The 15,942-nt window shown below is 43.2% G+C and overlaps 1 protein-coding gene across 1 annotated transcript; it reads left to right on the top strand.

Moving 5' to 3' along the window:
- The first annotated feature begins 221 nt into the window (after positions 1-221).
- On the top strand, positions 222-12,491 carry LOC309524904 (E3 ubiquitin-protein ligase TRIM7-like). Its single transcript, XM_082210124.1, is given in 10 exon segments — positions 222-1,255; positions 1,828-1,923; positions 2,223-2,453; positions 5,060-5,082; positions 6,664-6,785; positions 8,405-8,437; positions 8,662-9,167; positions 9,169-9,532; positions 9,781-11,414; positions 11,724-12,491. Coding segments are annotated over 8 exon segments (1,551 nt in total). The 5' UTR covers positions 222-823; the 3' UTR covers positions 9,277-9,532; positions 9,781-11,414; positions 11,724-12,491.
- The last annotated feature ends 3,451 nt before the right edge of the window (positions 12,492-15,942 follow it).

Consider the following 15,942-nt stretch of genomic DNA (forward strand, 5'->3'; position numbering starts at 1 on the left):
GTCTTGCGAGGCAACTCAAAAACGAAAAAACCTTTCGTTTTGCGAGTTTTTCGTCTCGCGAGGCGTTCGTCTTGCGGGGTACCACTGTACACAGAAAAATATGGTATGTATCAACCATCAAACAATAATACTTCAGCAGTATATAAAGATATAAAATATCACAAGTAAAAAGAGAGAACACTTCCCCCTCCCTCACACACAAAATGGTTTTTAAAAATTGCATGGTTAATGTTAATTTTTTTGAGAGGATGGACAGACTGGAGATGGGATCAATGGGGGGGGGGGGAATGGGAAGAAACTGGTCCTGAAGAGCAGCTTAAAAATTTCCCAGGTCTGTGGGTGCGAACGAGGGTCCAATTGTCCCGTGGGAATGTGCATCGCAGTGGAGATTGGGCTGAACATTGTGACCTGCAGTTGGAAGGAGTCGGCAGAGTCATTCATTCAGTGGCGTTCGAGGCTGGCAGTGAAGCTAAAAAAACAATCAAAAGCACTTATCTCTGCCTCTCCTAGGTGCATGGCTCTTTAAATTAGAAGCAAGGAATTCTGCCCATTTTCATTACAAATAAATAAATTTCCATATCAAAGAGACCCTGTCCCACTTAAAGACACATCTCTAAGGCAGCCGAGATCCTGAGTCGTCCCGCTTGAATTTCCTGGGCGGGAGAGGAAATATCCCAGATCTCCTTGCTAACTCCACATCTGCGGAGCGGAAGGGAAATCTTGAGTCGCCACCGTGGAGTAATCGCCTCCGGGGAAACGGAAACATAGCAATTCGCACGCGGAAAGCGAATAAAAGGCAACCAAGCTCTCTCTCTTCCTGGCGATGGCTGCTCCTGGGGGTCCCGTGCAGGTTCTCTGCGAGGAAGCCACTTGCTCCATCTGCCTGGAGTGTTTCAGGGATCCAGTGATCATCCCGGAGTGCGGGCACAACTTCTGCCGAGCCTGCCTGATCCAGTGCTGGGAGAAGTCCGAGGGAGAGGCTTCCTGCCCTCTGTGCAGAGAAATCATTCAGCACAGGAACCTCATCCCCAATCGGCCGCTGGCAAACGTTGTGGAAATACTGGGAGCCGAGAAAGTCTCTCTTCCAGGGGAAAAGGGGGCAGAAGGAAAGGGGAGGGTCTGCGAGAAGCACCAGGAGCCCCTGAAGCTCTTCTGCAAGGAGGAGAAAAGCCCCATCTGTGTGGTGTGTGACAGGTCCAAGGAGCACAAAAGCCACGATGTGGTTCCTCTGGAGGAGGCGTCCCAGGAGTACAAGGTAGGAAATCTCTCTGGGTTTCCTTTGGGGATGGTGAGGGTGAAAGAGATACAGAGAAGGGGGGTCTTGCAAGAAAATGTTTTAATGTATTCTCCCCTCCTGCAGCCAAACAGTAACTAAACTTCCAAAACTCTTCAATGAACATTTCCTTTTTTCGGGGGAGTGCAGTGCCCCCAATGTCCCCCTGCCTGCATGCAGAAGTAACTCACCCACAGTCCTTCCTCTGGAAGCAGCTCCCTTAGGAAAGGGCTGGAGGGAGGAGCAATGGAGGTGGCAGGGATGGAATTACAGAATGGTGGAGTTGGAAGGGACCCTGAGGGCCATCTAGTCCAACCCCCCGCAATGCAGAAATTCTGCCCACAGCCGTCCCTGGTTGGGCTCGAACCACCAACCTTCTGGTTAACAGCCAGACACACTGACCCATTGCGCCACAGGGTCCCTGGATGACAAAGGCAAAGACCACAGTCTTTGGGGCAGGGAGCAAGCATGTGATTCAACTTTCCTGTTATTATGAATACTAAAACTCCAACAAAGAAAAAGGCAACCAAAGTTTGATTTTCTTTTCTTTTCAGGATCAGATCAGCAGCTGCCTAGACAATGTGAGGAAGGAGAGAAAAAAAATTCTGGAATTTAAAGCAGATGCAGAAAAGGAAAGTCAAGACCTGCTTGTAAGCATCATTGTTACTTGGAAGTGAATAAGTGCTGTAGTCTTAAATCAAAATATGTGAAAATGAATATGAAATAGAGAAAGAGGTTTCTTTTTGAACAGTCTGATCTCCCACATAGCATGAAATACCATTTAAAGGAGGGGGTGGGCTTGTAAATTTTTACGAAGTTCTTTCTCTGCTCAATATCTCAGGCGTCCCCTTCCAAGGGAATTCAGATAACTGGCCTCTTCATCCTTCAAGAGCAGACTAGATGTCTGATATTGGCCCACTGTTCTCTTCTTTCAAACTCTTTGCTGCAGAAACAAACAGGTGCAGAGAGGGAAAAGATGGTGGCTGAGTTCAAGCGACTCCACCAGTTTCTGGAAGAACAGGAGAAACGTATTCTGGCCCAGATGACAGAAGTGGAGAAGGAGATTGCAGCCCAAAGGGAGGAGCACCTGGCCAGACTCTCCAGGGAACTCTCCTCTCTTGACAGCCTCATCCGGGAGATGGAGGAGAAGCTTCAGGAACCAGAGAGTGAACTCCTGCAGGTGAGGCCTCATCCTGATGTGAGAGGGTGGAGTGTGCTGCTTCAGACTACAAGCATTCCGTAGTCCTCCCCCACAGAAAAATATCATTGTAAAGAAAACAGTTGGTATATGAAGGGTGAAAGCTATTAGCTCTGGAGTCACAAAAAAGGGTCCTGCTGGATCAAACTGCAAGCCCCTTCAGTTCAGCATCCTCTTCTCTCATTGGTCAACCAGAGGTGTCTGGGAAGCCCATAAGCCAATAGGGCTCTCCCCATCTGTGATTCCCAGAGGTATAAGCTTGTAGTCAATTAACCTTTACTCAGAGTAGACTGATTGAAATTAATGGGGATGTCTATCTAAGGTTCTCTGTCATCCCCCACGAGATGGTTGGATAGTGTTCTCGAGGCTACCAGCATGAGTTTGACCAAACTGCGGGAGGCAGTGGAAGACAGAAGTGCCTGGCGTGCTCTGGTCCATGGGGTCACAAAGAGTCAGACACAACTAAATGACGAAACAATGTTGTTTCGTCATTTAGTTGTGTCCGACTCTTTGTGACCCCATGGACCAGAGCACGCCAGGCACTTCTGTCTTCCACTGCCTCCCGCAGTTTGGTCAAACTCATGCTGGTAGCTTCGAGAACACTATCCAACCATCTCGTCCTCTGTCGTCCCCTTCTCCTTGTGCCCTCCATCTTTCCCAACATCAGGGTCTTTTCCAGGGAGTCTTCTCTTCTCATGAGGTGGTCAAAGTATTGGAGCCTCAGCTTCAGGATCTGTCCTTCCAGTGAGCACTCAGGGCTGATTTCCTTCAGAATGGAGAGGTTTGATCTTCTTGCAGTCCATGGGATTCTCAAGAGTCTCCTCTAGCACCATAATTCAAAAGCATCAATTCTTCGGTGATCAGCCTTCTTTATAGTCCAGCTTTCACTTCCATACATTACTACTGGGAAAACCATAGCTTTTACTATACGGACCTTTGTTGGCAAGGTGGTGTCTCTACTTTTTAAGATGCTGTCTAGCTTTGTCATTGCTTTTCTCCCAAGAAGCAGGCGTCTTTTAATTTCGTGACTGCTGTCACCATCTGCAGTGATCATGGAGCCCAATAAAGTAAAATCTCTCACTGCCTCCATTTCTTCCCCTTCTGTTTGCCAGGAGGTGATGGGCCCAGTGGCCATGATCTTCGTTTTTTTGATGTTTCACTTCAGACCATATTTTGCGCTCTCCTCTTTCACCCTCATTAAAAGGTTCTTTAATTCCTCCTCACTTTCTGCCATCAAGGTTGTGTCATCTGCATATCTGAGGTTGTTGATATTTCTTCCGGCAATCTTAATTCCGGCTGGGGATTCATCCAGCCCAGCCTTTCACATGATGAATTCTGCATATAAGTTAAATAAGCAGGGAGACAATATACAGCCTTGCCGTACTCCTTTCCCAATTTTGAACCATTCAGTTGTTCCATATCCAGTTCTAACTGTAGCTTCTTGTCCCACATAGAGATTTCTCAGGAGACAGATGAGGTGATCAGGCACTCTCATTTCTTTAAGAACTTGCCACAGTTTTGACACAGTCAAAGGCTTTTGCATAGTCAATGAAGCAAAGTAGATGTCTTTCTGGAACTCTCTAGCTTTCTCCACAATCCAGCGCATGTTTGCAATTTGGTCTCTGGTTCCTCTGCCTCTTCTAAATCCAGCTTGCACTTCTGGGAGTTCTCGTCCACATACTGCTTGAGCCTTTCTTGTAGAATTTTAAGCATAACCTTGCTAGCGTGTGAAATGAGTGAAATTGTGCGGTAGTTGGAGCATTCTTTGGCACTGCCCTTCTTTGGGATTGGGATGTAGACTGATCTTCTCCAATCCTCTGGCCACTGCTGAGTTTTCCAAACTTGCTGGCATATTGAGTGTAGCACCTTAACAGCATCATTTTAAAATTTTAAATAGTTCAGCTGGAATACCATCACTTCCACTGGCCTTGTTATTTGCAGTGCTTTCTAAGGCCCATTTGACTTCACTCTCCAGGATGTCTGGCTCAAGGTCAACAGTCACACTACCTGGGGTGTACGAGACATCCATATCTTTCTGGTATAATTCCTCTGTGTATTCTTGCCACCTCAGTGTATCTGAGTAAAACTAGTTGAATACAACTGATACTGCCTCCCACACTTTGTGGCTAGTTTTCATAACCCAACCTTCCAAACCCTTCCAAGTTGGTGATCATTACTGCTTCAAGTTACAGATAGGTAGCCGTGTTGGTCTGCCATAGTCAAAATAATTTTTTTTTTTCTTCCAGTAGCACATTAAAGACCAACTAAGTTAGTTCTTGGTATGAGCTTTCGTGTGCTACTGGAAGAAAAAAAAAAATTTATTACTGCATCAAGCGCATGTTCCTTCAGGTGCTGTCCTGGGATCTGTGACTGGAGTATGAGATGTACCTAGCAGTAAACAAATTGGTTGCAGGTGAACATGGAGCCGGCATGCACTGCAGGGCAAAATGGTAAACCAGGGTGAGATTGAATCCCTCAGCTATTTGGACAACTTGGCCAAAAGGGAAGAAGGGGAGCATTTATTAGTCATCACTGCAGTGATCAGTGCAGAGATGGCTCCACTGACATCTTTCTTTCTTTCCCTCCAGGATATCGGAAGCTCCTTGCAGAGGTAAGTGATGGAAAACCCCTGCCTTATTCTGATTCTAGGAAAGTTCCAATTCAACAGGTGAGAAACTCGCTCTCCAGTTCCTCCTTTCAGAGATAGCTTAGGACTCCATCATGCATTTAACAAGATCACAGACAAAAACAGGGACACGTTTTCGTAGTCATTTGTATCTATTGGTCCCATCTACAATCACAGACTGGAAGCCATTCCCATTGCATATTTCTGAAGGCCCTTCTCTGTGATGGATTCGTTTACTCTGCAATTGATACAAAAAGGGGGGGACACCCCAAAGGGGCTTGTAAATATCTTTTTTTTTAAAAAAAAAGATATTTATTAGACGTTTAGGGATTACAAAAAAAAGAAAAAGAGAGAAAACAACAAAAAATTTAACAAGACAAACATTACATTGCAGTACATAAAAAGAATAACATAAAAAACAATACAGTAAAAAAGAACAATCACATTAAAAAACATACATCCAGTATTCCATATCTTTACCTTTTATTTACTTGTTTCATCGATCTCCTTACACCTCCCTTTTTGTATTCTAATTCAATTAATTGTTTCCGCAAATTCTTTCCATCTTTCTCAATTTTTGTTCTATAATTTATCTTAATGGTCTAACCTTACATTTTTCTTTTTAGTCCATTATCAATCAACTTTTACTTAATTCTTTATTACATTTCTGCTAAAACCATATAACTTCATTCCAGCATCCTTCTAACATTCATTAATTTTGCAATGTTTCTGTAAATATACTTTAAAATTTTTCCAATCTTCTTCCACCAACTCTTCTCCCTGGTCTCGGATTCTGCCAGTCATTTCCGCTAGTTCCATAGTGAAATATCTTCACTATAACTTACCCTTAAATATCCAGCGTATTTCTGGCTTCTGCAGGTTCTTCTTCAGATATAAGAATGTGAGAAAGGGCCCTGCTGGATCAGGCCATGGCCATCAAGTCCAACATCCTCTTTTCACAGTGACTAACCAAATGCCCGTGGGAAACTCGTGAGCAGGATCCGAGCCCCAGAGGACACTCCCCTCCTGTGGTTTCAGAGGCACCACTGCCTTTGACCCAGCCATCATGAAGAGTAGCCTCGGAGAGCCTTCTCCCCCAAACAACTGCAACATATTTTAAAATCTTCCACGTTTAGAAAATACAGTTTCAATTTCTAATATTTTTTCCCTTTTTAAATGTAACCACTGGGCTAAAAAAAAAATATTATTATTATATTCACTTGAAATGCTTCACTAAAATTGGTGTAGTCCAAATCTCTGCCTAAGACCCTTGTATGGTTAAGTTTTCTTCAAAAAAAAATTTTTTTTGCATATATCAGCTTCTTTACCTTCAGTCTCATATTCCTATATTTCCTTCTGTATATTTTGGAAGCAGGTGTGTGTCGGTTTTCCTTCATCTTGTTAGGTGCTCTCTAGATGCTCCCTTTTGCCATAGGAAAACCCTGCTCGCAAGTCTTCATGATATATATCCATCATGCCTTTATCATCAGGATGAGACCCCTGCCTTGTCAGAAAGCTCCTTGGATTGGAAGGATGGTGGCTTGACTTTGTTCCTTCTCCTCCCAGGTCTCAGGAGAAGGAGAAATTTAAGAATCCTCCTGTGGCTTTTCCTCCTGCCCTGAAGTGGAAGATCTGGGACTTCTGTGATATGAGTCTCTTCCTGGAGGGAGTCATGAAGCAGTTCAAAGGTAATGAAGAAAGGCAACAGGGATTTTATACTGAATGTTTAAAAGTGTTTATGAAAGGCTCCAGGTCATACGTAATATTAGTAATGCGGGGAAAGGTTTATGTTTTTGTTTTATTACAATGTCCAAAGGCCACACTTTAATATACAGATGACTCACATCATGCTGGTTTTATTCTACCATATGTGGTGGATATGTAGGAAAATACAGGTATTCTGGGAGAGTATCCATGCAGAACTGCAAAAAATGCTAAAGATCTCTTTCAATAAAAAACCAGAGGCCTACCTCCTGGGAATAACAGATTTGGATATTCCACAAAAGAGGAAGGGTTATCTTTTTAAATGTGACGGTGGCAGCAAGAGTTTTGATCGCAGCAAAATGGAAGAGTAATGAAATCCCCTCTATACAAGATTGGATTCAAAAGCTGACAGAATATGCCGAATTAGATGGTTTATCAGAAAAAATAAAGAATAAATCAAAAGAGGAATTTGTTTCAAAATGGGAGGTTTTCAAAGAATATCTGAAAAATAAATATAATAGTTTAAATTCTGTTGCAGCATTCAAGGAACTTCAGTAATAGTTGCAAGGTAGATATAAGAAATTAGATTTATTAAGAATAAGTTTAATTATGATAAAAGTGTGTATTGGCAATAAGTAATATGAATTTGAAATATGGAATAGACGGGAGGTTGGGTCTTTAGTGTTAAGACCAATAGATGTTTTATTATTTGGTAAGAAAATTATGTGTCTATGGTTACTCTTGTGTGTAATTTGGTATTTGTGTTCTTTTTCTTTTTTCTTGTTGTATCAATAAACTTTATTTAAAAAACAAAACAAAAAAACTTTTATGTGGATTGCTGAAAAAAAAAGAGAGAGAGCAAGCAGGAAGTCCTCATTGGCTGGGCTCTGGAGGCTCTTATGAGAAAAAGCGCTTTTGATCCCTACACGGAATTTGTTTTAAGCCATCCTCCTTGCTTACTGGGCTTTGAGATGCTCCTGCGAGGTCTAGCAGGGCTGTCCGACATCTCTGATTGCAGGGGCAATTCCAGGGGTCATTCTGACATTACACAACTTTATGCACAATCCCCAGGAAAGTAACCCTCGCGTACATTTTCTGTAGAAAGTTGTATTTTACTGCTTCACATCTCTCTCGCCAGGCCTTACACTCCTCACCCACTTCCCAAGTAGCCTCACCTACAGCCTCTCAGGCGTCTCCTCGGTTCCTCTGGCCTTGAGATTGATGTGAAGGAGGCGGGGGGCTGTCAAAAAGCCATCTGGGATCAGAGGGAACTGGGGATGAGATCTCCAGTCCTGGAAGAGATCTTACATCTCAAGGTTGATACTGAAGGGGAGGTCTTTTGGAGGTCCTGCTCTTCTTCTCAGGTCTCAGCAGGCCTAGAACTTGGACATTGCCCTTGCCCTGGCTTATGCAGGGATGGCCATTGTGGTGGCTTTCAGACATTTTCAGCTGCAACTCTCCTAAGCTCCAACTGGTGTGGCTGGTGGTTCGGGCTGATGGGTTGGCACCACATCTACAATCTCAGGAGCTCATATTGTTGTTACCAGATTTGTTCTCTGGATGGTGGTGTGATGCTAAATCTCTCCTCCCTTTTCTTCTCCAGACACTCTGGACTCTGGACTTCAGCTGCATCAAGGTAAATTTCAGGATCTAAAGGAGGCACAGTTTCAAGAGAGAGAGGTGTGAAGTGCTTTGAAAGAACTGCAGGTGTTTAAGGAATCATTATTAAGAACCTAAGGAGCACCCCAGTTCTGAACGCAGTGCATGAAAACCCTTTTCATATTTCTCTCATGTGTCTAAAGAAGTGTCAGTCTCCCAGCTGACGTCCTTTCTCTTCTCTTTCCTCATCTGCCCCCACAGAAAACGTCACATTGGATCCGGACACAGCAAATCCCTGGCTCTCCCTGTCTGAGGATCGAAAGAGTGTGCAAAGGGGGAAAGTGTTTAGATACCTGCCAAACAACCCTGAGAGATTTGACACATATGGCTATGTGCTGGGATGTGAGGGTTTCACAGCAGGCAGACATTTCTGGGAGGTCATTGTGGGAGGTGAGGAGGGGTGGGGGGTGGGGGTGGCCAGAAAGTCTGTGAAGAGGAAGGGCAAGTTCTGTTTTGATACTAGGGAAGGGATCTGGGGTTTGGGTAAGTGGGGCGGTGGGTACGAGTTATCCTCCCCCCATGAGTTCCCTCTTCCAAGTGAGGAGCCCAAGAGGATCCGAGTGGCCCTGAACTGTGAAGGGGGACGGGTGTCCTTTTACGATGCAGACACAGCAGTCCTCCTCTACACATTCTCAGCAGCCCCCTTCTCAGGAGAGACCCTCCAGCCCTTTTTTTACGTGTCTGCCAAAGGCCACCTGACAATCTCTTGAGTGTAGAGACAGACAAGTCTTCTCCAGACTTTTCTCAGAGGCACTAAAGGGGAAGCCGTATTGGAAGAACAGTGATTGGCTGACCCGAGTCTCTGTCATGGCGTAATTCTTTTCTCAGGCCACTTTTGTAAACCGCACCGATTGCTTGACTCTCCTGCCAGTCCTGAAACCTGCCTTTCACATATTACATTATAATACAAATGTGCCAAAGCCAACACCACTTCCTCCCCATCCCCCCATACATTTACGTTTCTATTTCCTCAATCCATCATATTATTCTTTTCTCCCTCCTCCCACTTCCCTCCGCCCCCACTCGATTTCCTCCACATTATACAATTTACAATAATCTTTGCATTCTACAAGTAAAAGAAAAGAATAAAGAAGGGTACATTTGATAAAATTAAGTTTAGGATTTGCTGAAATAATTTTGGAAATTGGGATGTAGAAAGGGGAGGTCTGGGGGAGTCAGAGAAGTGAGGTTTATGAAAAAAAGGATATGAAATTATACATGTTTGTTTGTTTCTTTATTTGTTTGTTTTGTCTATAAATTTTTTTTGTAAAACCAATAAAAAATACTTTAAAAAAAAATAAAAATCTTTGCATTCTACAGTCTTCTCAAGTCATCTCTATATTCTAATTATCTTTCCTTACTAATTTTTCTTCCATCCAGTACTTCACATTTTAATCTAGGCATATTAGCATATTTTTTTGAACAATATTTTGCCATATATTCATCAAAACATTTCCACTCCTTTTTAATTTTTGATTCAACTGATTTCTTATTATAGCAGTTAATTTTGCCAAAATTAAATAGTCATTTAGTTTACAAATCCATTCCTCTTTTGTGGGTATAGTTTGTGACTTCCACCTAGCAGCAATCACTATTCTAGCAGCTGAAACCTGCCTTTCGTCTCTCATGCTCTCCCTCGGGAATTAGCTCCTTCAGTAGGTGCAGTGGGAACAGAGGTGAAAGGAAGTGACCTAGTAATTGGAATAAAAAAACAATCCTACTCTCGCTCTTGTTCTGATTTAGTTCTTCAAACTCCTGAAAGACAGTGAGACAATACCATCAACTATTCTGAATAAAATTTGAATTTTGAATGGGTACCACTTGAAACTTCCCTCAGCCTCAATCCTGCTCTCAGTTTCCCTTTTCCTTCAGCAAGGAACTGGTCATAGAGTTCGAAGCTCCAGAATCCCTTTCCTTCCTTACCTGATCCAGGCTCTGGCCATAAATATTAAAAGCATTCGCCTCTCTCAGAGCCATAGCTAGGTGATTTTGTGCCCCTGGCAGAACTGTCCAGATTGCACCCCCAACCATGGACGAATTAGCTTTTCTTTCCACCTCTCCTCCAACCCCTCCACCCATTCAATTCACCCTATTAAAAACTGCTGTGAACAAAAATTGCCCTTTTCCCTTATGCGGTATCAAAGAGCCCATATAGAGTCCTTACATAGGTTCCCTATTGGTAGGAGAAGATAACAGAGGCCAACCAGAGAATATTGAGAAGCAAAGCAGCTAGTAAGCCTGATCTTTATTGATCTGTTGCAACAGGGTGCTCCCATCACCCGTAGGAGACGAGGAGGAACCCAGAACAATGGCGCGCAAGGCCTTATAAAGACTTTTGAAATTCCCATTCTCTAGATCAAGACCACCCCCAGAAACAGCATACATACATCACAGAAAAGGCGGTGTAAAACAGAAATTTGAATGTTGTTTTTCTCCTGTCATTGTTTATCTCTTGTCTGGCAGGTTACTTGATTGGATTTCCTGGGGAGCCTGGCCAGTCTTTTGTGATGATAAATACTTAGTTCCTGGGCCAGGTCACAGGCTCACACCCTATTCATATCTTAAATGTGCCCTTAAGACAGGATTTGTGTGGAAAGAGACAATGGGGAGGTTTCCCACTTTGACCTTGCAGAGAAAACATTTCCTTAGTTTAGGAATCAAAATGGATCCAGGTCGGTCTTCCTGTGCTGATCTATGTACGTGCTTGGTTGGTACGCTTATGAACATTACAATATATCTAAGACCTCAAAATTCCTATCACAAAACCTTTTCTTATGAGGCAATAATCAATATTTTTATTTATAAACATATTTATGGACATATTTTTAGCCGATTTTGCACCTCCCCTCACCTGTTTCCCTGGCAGGGGCCCACCTCACCACCCCCTAGCTACGGCCCTGGCCTCTCTTTCTCCCTTCCCACTCATTCATCAGTTAAAGGTGGGTTACAGATAGGTAGCCGTGTTGGTCTGCCATAGTCAAAATAAAAAAAATCCTTCCTGTAGCACCTTAAAGACCAACTAAGTTAGTTCTTGGTATGAGCTTTCGTGTGCATGCACACTTCTTCAGATACACTGAAACAGAAGTTGCCAGATCCTTCTATATAGTGAGAAGGTGGGGAGGGGTATTACTCAGAAGGGTGGTGGGAATGGGAGATTGGCAGATAGCTGAGATGAGCCTGTTGACGACTCTTAACGACTGTAATAGGTCTTACAGGAAAAGGCAAGGGGTGAGAAGGTGAGAAATGGCGTGGGTGTGAGACAGTGGCGTTAGATCAAGGACCGCATGCTTAGCATGCAAACTATTACCTTTGAGTGGGGCACACTTCTTAAATAATAAAATAAGAATAATAATACCCCATCCATCTGCTGTGTTTCCTCAGCCACTCTGGCCGGCTTACAGCATATTTAAAAACATAATAAAAACATCAAGCAGGAGGATTTTCCTATGGAAAGGCCCCAAAATTAGGAGCATTGTAGCATTTGGCACATACAAGAACTTGAGCTCACAGCCTATGAGGAGAAAATCATATTCCTGTCCACTTTTGCCACATTTTCTATAACTCTTACCATGCCTCCCCATCGCTCACCTTTTTCCAAACGGAGTCAGAGTTTGTTTTTCCACTTGTCAGCCTCGGTTGTCATAAGAGAATCAAGGTCAGAGAGGGGAATAAAGGGGAAATGATCGTAATGATATCATTTTACCCAAAAGCCCCACAACAATAATAAACTGTGCCTTGAAGAACGCATCGTTGGGAATATGTCATCTTACTGTGACTTTTTACGCATCGTTGAATGTGATATAATGTGTGCCTTTTCCATTTTTTTGCATCATCTTAGTGGAACGTGCCTGTTGCTATTCATGTCTCACTGAAATGAGTCTAAATGTATTCTCCCTGAGGTGCCCTTACTGATATGAATCTTTTCTCTATGAAGTGTACCTCTTTGAAGCGTACCTCTTTTCTCCATGAAGCTATCCTTTTAAAATGTGTTTCCCTTACAAAATGTATTTGTGAATATATCTTTAATGAAATGCCATAGTATGCTGTACTTTTCTGAATGTATCCAAAATGTAGTTTTAAAGAATGTACAGTGGTGCCTCGCAAGACTTGCAATTTTTTTCGTCTTGCGAAGCATGGTGTCGGAAAAGTTTTGGAAAAGCTTCAAAAATCACCAAAGTCTTTAAAAACCTCAAAAAAGGCCACCACACCGCATTCTATTAGTTGCTCCTCGAAGTCAAGTCACAACTGTATTAACGGTGTTAAGAAAAAGGAAACAAACTTGCAAGACGTTTCTGTCTTGCGAAGCAAGCCCTTAAGGGAAAATCGTCTTGCGAAGCAGCTCAAAAAACAAGAAACCCTTTCGTCTAGCGAGTTTTTTGTCTTGCGAGGCATTCGTCTTGCGAGGTACCACTGTAACAATCTAAGTATTTCAAAATGTATGTACTTGACTCAGTATTGTATCTAAAAGGCTGCCAAAACTCTCTCCACCACACTGCCTCCTACTGGGTCTGCAAACCATACCATGAATGCACACAGACATGAGCTCAAAATAAAGCAGTTTTATTTTCCAAAAAGTATGCAAACATCAGGCTATCACACCTGAATTCATAGCAATACAGAATAGGATTTCACATTAATATTTTAGCCATTTCCTGAACATCTTCTCAAACATCCAGCCTCACATCTGCATGTGGATTATCAGCAGTTGCGGAGGCTTTCCTGTAGTTAAAGGAAAAGCCATTTAAGCAGATCCAAAATTAAATAACACATATCACCTGAGCCCTTCAGCAAATTGACACCTCCCAAAAGTCTTTCAACATCCTACTTACCTTATGTTAACCCACTCTTCGCACCACTCCTGTCGCTTCCCGCCACCTCCGCTGCTATTGATCTGGATGAAAATCAAAAGGTATAAGACCTTTCTCCTGGGCATGGTCGGCCAATTGGTGTTAAGGAAGGATAGAACTTTTTTTATGTATGCAACAACAGCAGCAAGAATGCTCATCGCGTGTTATTGGAAGACACAAGATTTACCCACCAGGGAAGAATGGTAGATGAAGTTGATGGACTACATGGAATTGGCGGAAATGACTGGCAGAATCCGAGACAAGGGGGAAGAGTCGGTGGAAGAAGACTGGAAAAAAGTTTAAAGACTATTTACAGAAATACTGTAAAATTAATGAATGTTAGAAAAATGTTGGAATGAAATTATATGGCTTTAGTAGAAATGTTACAAGGAATTAAGTATAAATAGATTAATAGAGCTTTAAAGGGAAAAATGTGGTTAGAATGTGTTAAGACAATTATAGGATAGAAAACAGAGGACGATGGAAAGGAATTGCTGAAACAATTAACAGAAGTGGAATACAAAAGGGGAGGTGTGAGGAGGTCGAGGAAATAAGGGAAAGAAAGATAAGATGTTGAAATTGGATTGTGTTTTAAATGGTTTTTGTTTTGTTTTGTTTGTTTCCTTTTTTTGGTATTTTATTGTATGTTTTTTCTTTTTTGGTGTTTTGTAGAGTTGTGTTTAATTTGTTGGAAAACTAATAAATTATTTTTTTTTAAAAGAAAATCAAAATGTATAAGAATCAAGGCAGTCCTTTTGTTCAGGGTCTCTGACTCCGTGTCATTGCATGAGCGGGGACCCTGTTGCAACAGTTTTTTGTGGTGTTTCCCCCCCCTCCTGTTCTTTAAACAAAGATCAGGCTTTGCTTTTTCCAAATCCTGGTGTGGTCTCTGTCTTTCCCCGACCGGTACAGAGCCTTCAGTCGCGCTCCTTCGGAAGTCCTGGGCCTTCTTCTAAGGCAGGGACCCCTTGGGGAGGCAATTAAATATTTATTTCACGGTCTCTGGGATCCCCTCCCTCATGTCACCCTCGAGCCCTTCTGCATGTTGCAAAATTAATCGGAATCGCACAAAATCCGGTGTGAAGAGTGTAGCAGGAACCCCCCCCCCATCATTCAGTTTGTACAAACTTCACACACACACACACACACACACACACACACACTACATAAGCTACACTGTTATAAATTCATAGAAAATCAACCATACATCGGATTTGCACTGTTCCACTTTTATTTTACTCCATGAAGGAAGGACTACAAAATGGGGAAGGTTTGATACAGGCCAGCCCAGCACATCCACAGGAGCCCTGCCCAGTTGCTATGCCAACCCTGATGGTCCTAGACAGAAGTCAATCAAGATCACAAAGAACTTGCATATGGGAGTGGATTCAGCATGGACTGGAACAAAGGACAATGATCAGATCTTCCCTCAGGGGGCAGGAAACTGCGACTACCTTTTATCTTCAGAAAATGACTCATGGGGAGGAGGAGAAGGGAACCAGCCAGGTGACAGGACACTCAGGTTACCACCACAACTCCTCCCTCAACCCCTCCTTTCTGTAATGTATGCATGATGTTTCTGGGGGTGGGCTTGACCTAGAGGATGGGAATTTCAAAAGTTTTTATAAGGTCTTGCACACCATTTTCTGTGTCTTTTCCTCTCTCCTGCAAGTGAGGGGAACACCCTGTTGCAACAGTTCAATAAAGACCAAGCCTACAGGCTGCTGATTTGCTCCAATTTACTCTGGTTGGTGATCACTGCAGATGGTGACAGCAGTCACGAAATTAAAAGACGCCTGCTCCTTGGGAGAAAGGCGATGGCAAACCTAGACAACATCTTAAAAAGCAGAGACATCACCTTGCCAACAAAGGTCCATATAGTAAAAGCCATGGTTTTCCCAGTAGTGATGTATGGAAGTGAGAGCTGGACCATAAAGAAGGCTGATCGCTGAAGAATTGATGCTTTGATGGTGCTGGAGGAGACTCTTGAGAGTCCCATGGACTGCAAGAAGATCAAACCTCTCCATTCTGAAGGAAATCAGCCCTGAGTGCTCACTGGAAGGACAGATCCTGAAGCTGAGGCTCCAATACTTTGGCCACCTCATGAGAAGAGAAGACTCCTTGGAAAAGACCCTGATGTTGGGAAAGATGGAGGGCACAAGGAGAAGGGAACGACAGAGAATGAGATGGTTGGATGGTCTTCTTGAAGCTACCAGCATGAGCTTGATCAAACTGCGGGAGGCAGTGGAAGACAGGAGTGCCTGGCGTGCTCCGGTCCATGGGGTCACGAAGAGTCGGACACGACTAAACAACTAAGCAACAACAACAACTCTGGTTGGTGTCTTTACTTTTTGTCCAAGGGAGCCCTCGGATTTTTCCGGTAACAAGAGAAGTCCTTCCTTCTGTGTGCCCTGACTCTCCCTCCTTTCAGCTTCACTGGGTCTTCACAGCAGATTAAAAAAGACCCAGTCATTTTTTTGATTATGAAGGACCCAATTTTCATATTGCTAAAAATGCTGAGTGATCCCAGTCTTCACCTAGGGGGCGAACCCGGTGTTTTTTCACGTTATCAGAGAGGCTGGTGATTTTGTCCACACTAAAAATAGCCACCGTGATGGCGTGTTGGGCTGCTTCT

Source organism: Podarcis vaucheri (genome assembly GCF_965113315.1).
Source record: "Podarcis vaucheri genome assembly, chromosome: 2".
NCBI lineage: Eukaryota > Metazoa > Chordata > Lepidosauria > Squamata > Lacertidae > Podarcis > Podarcis vaucheri.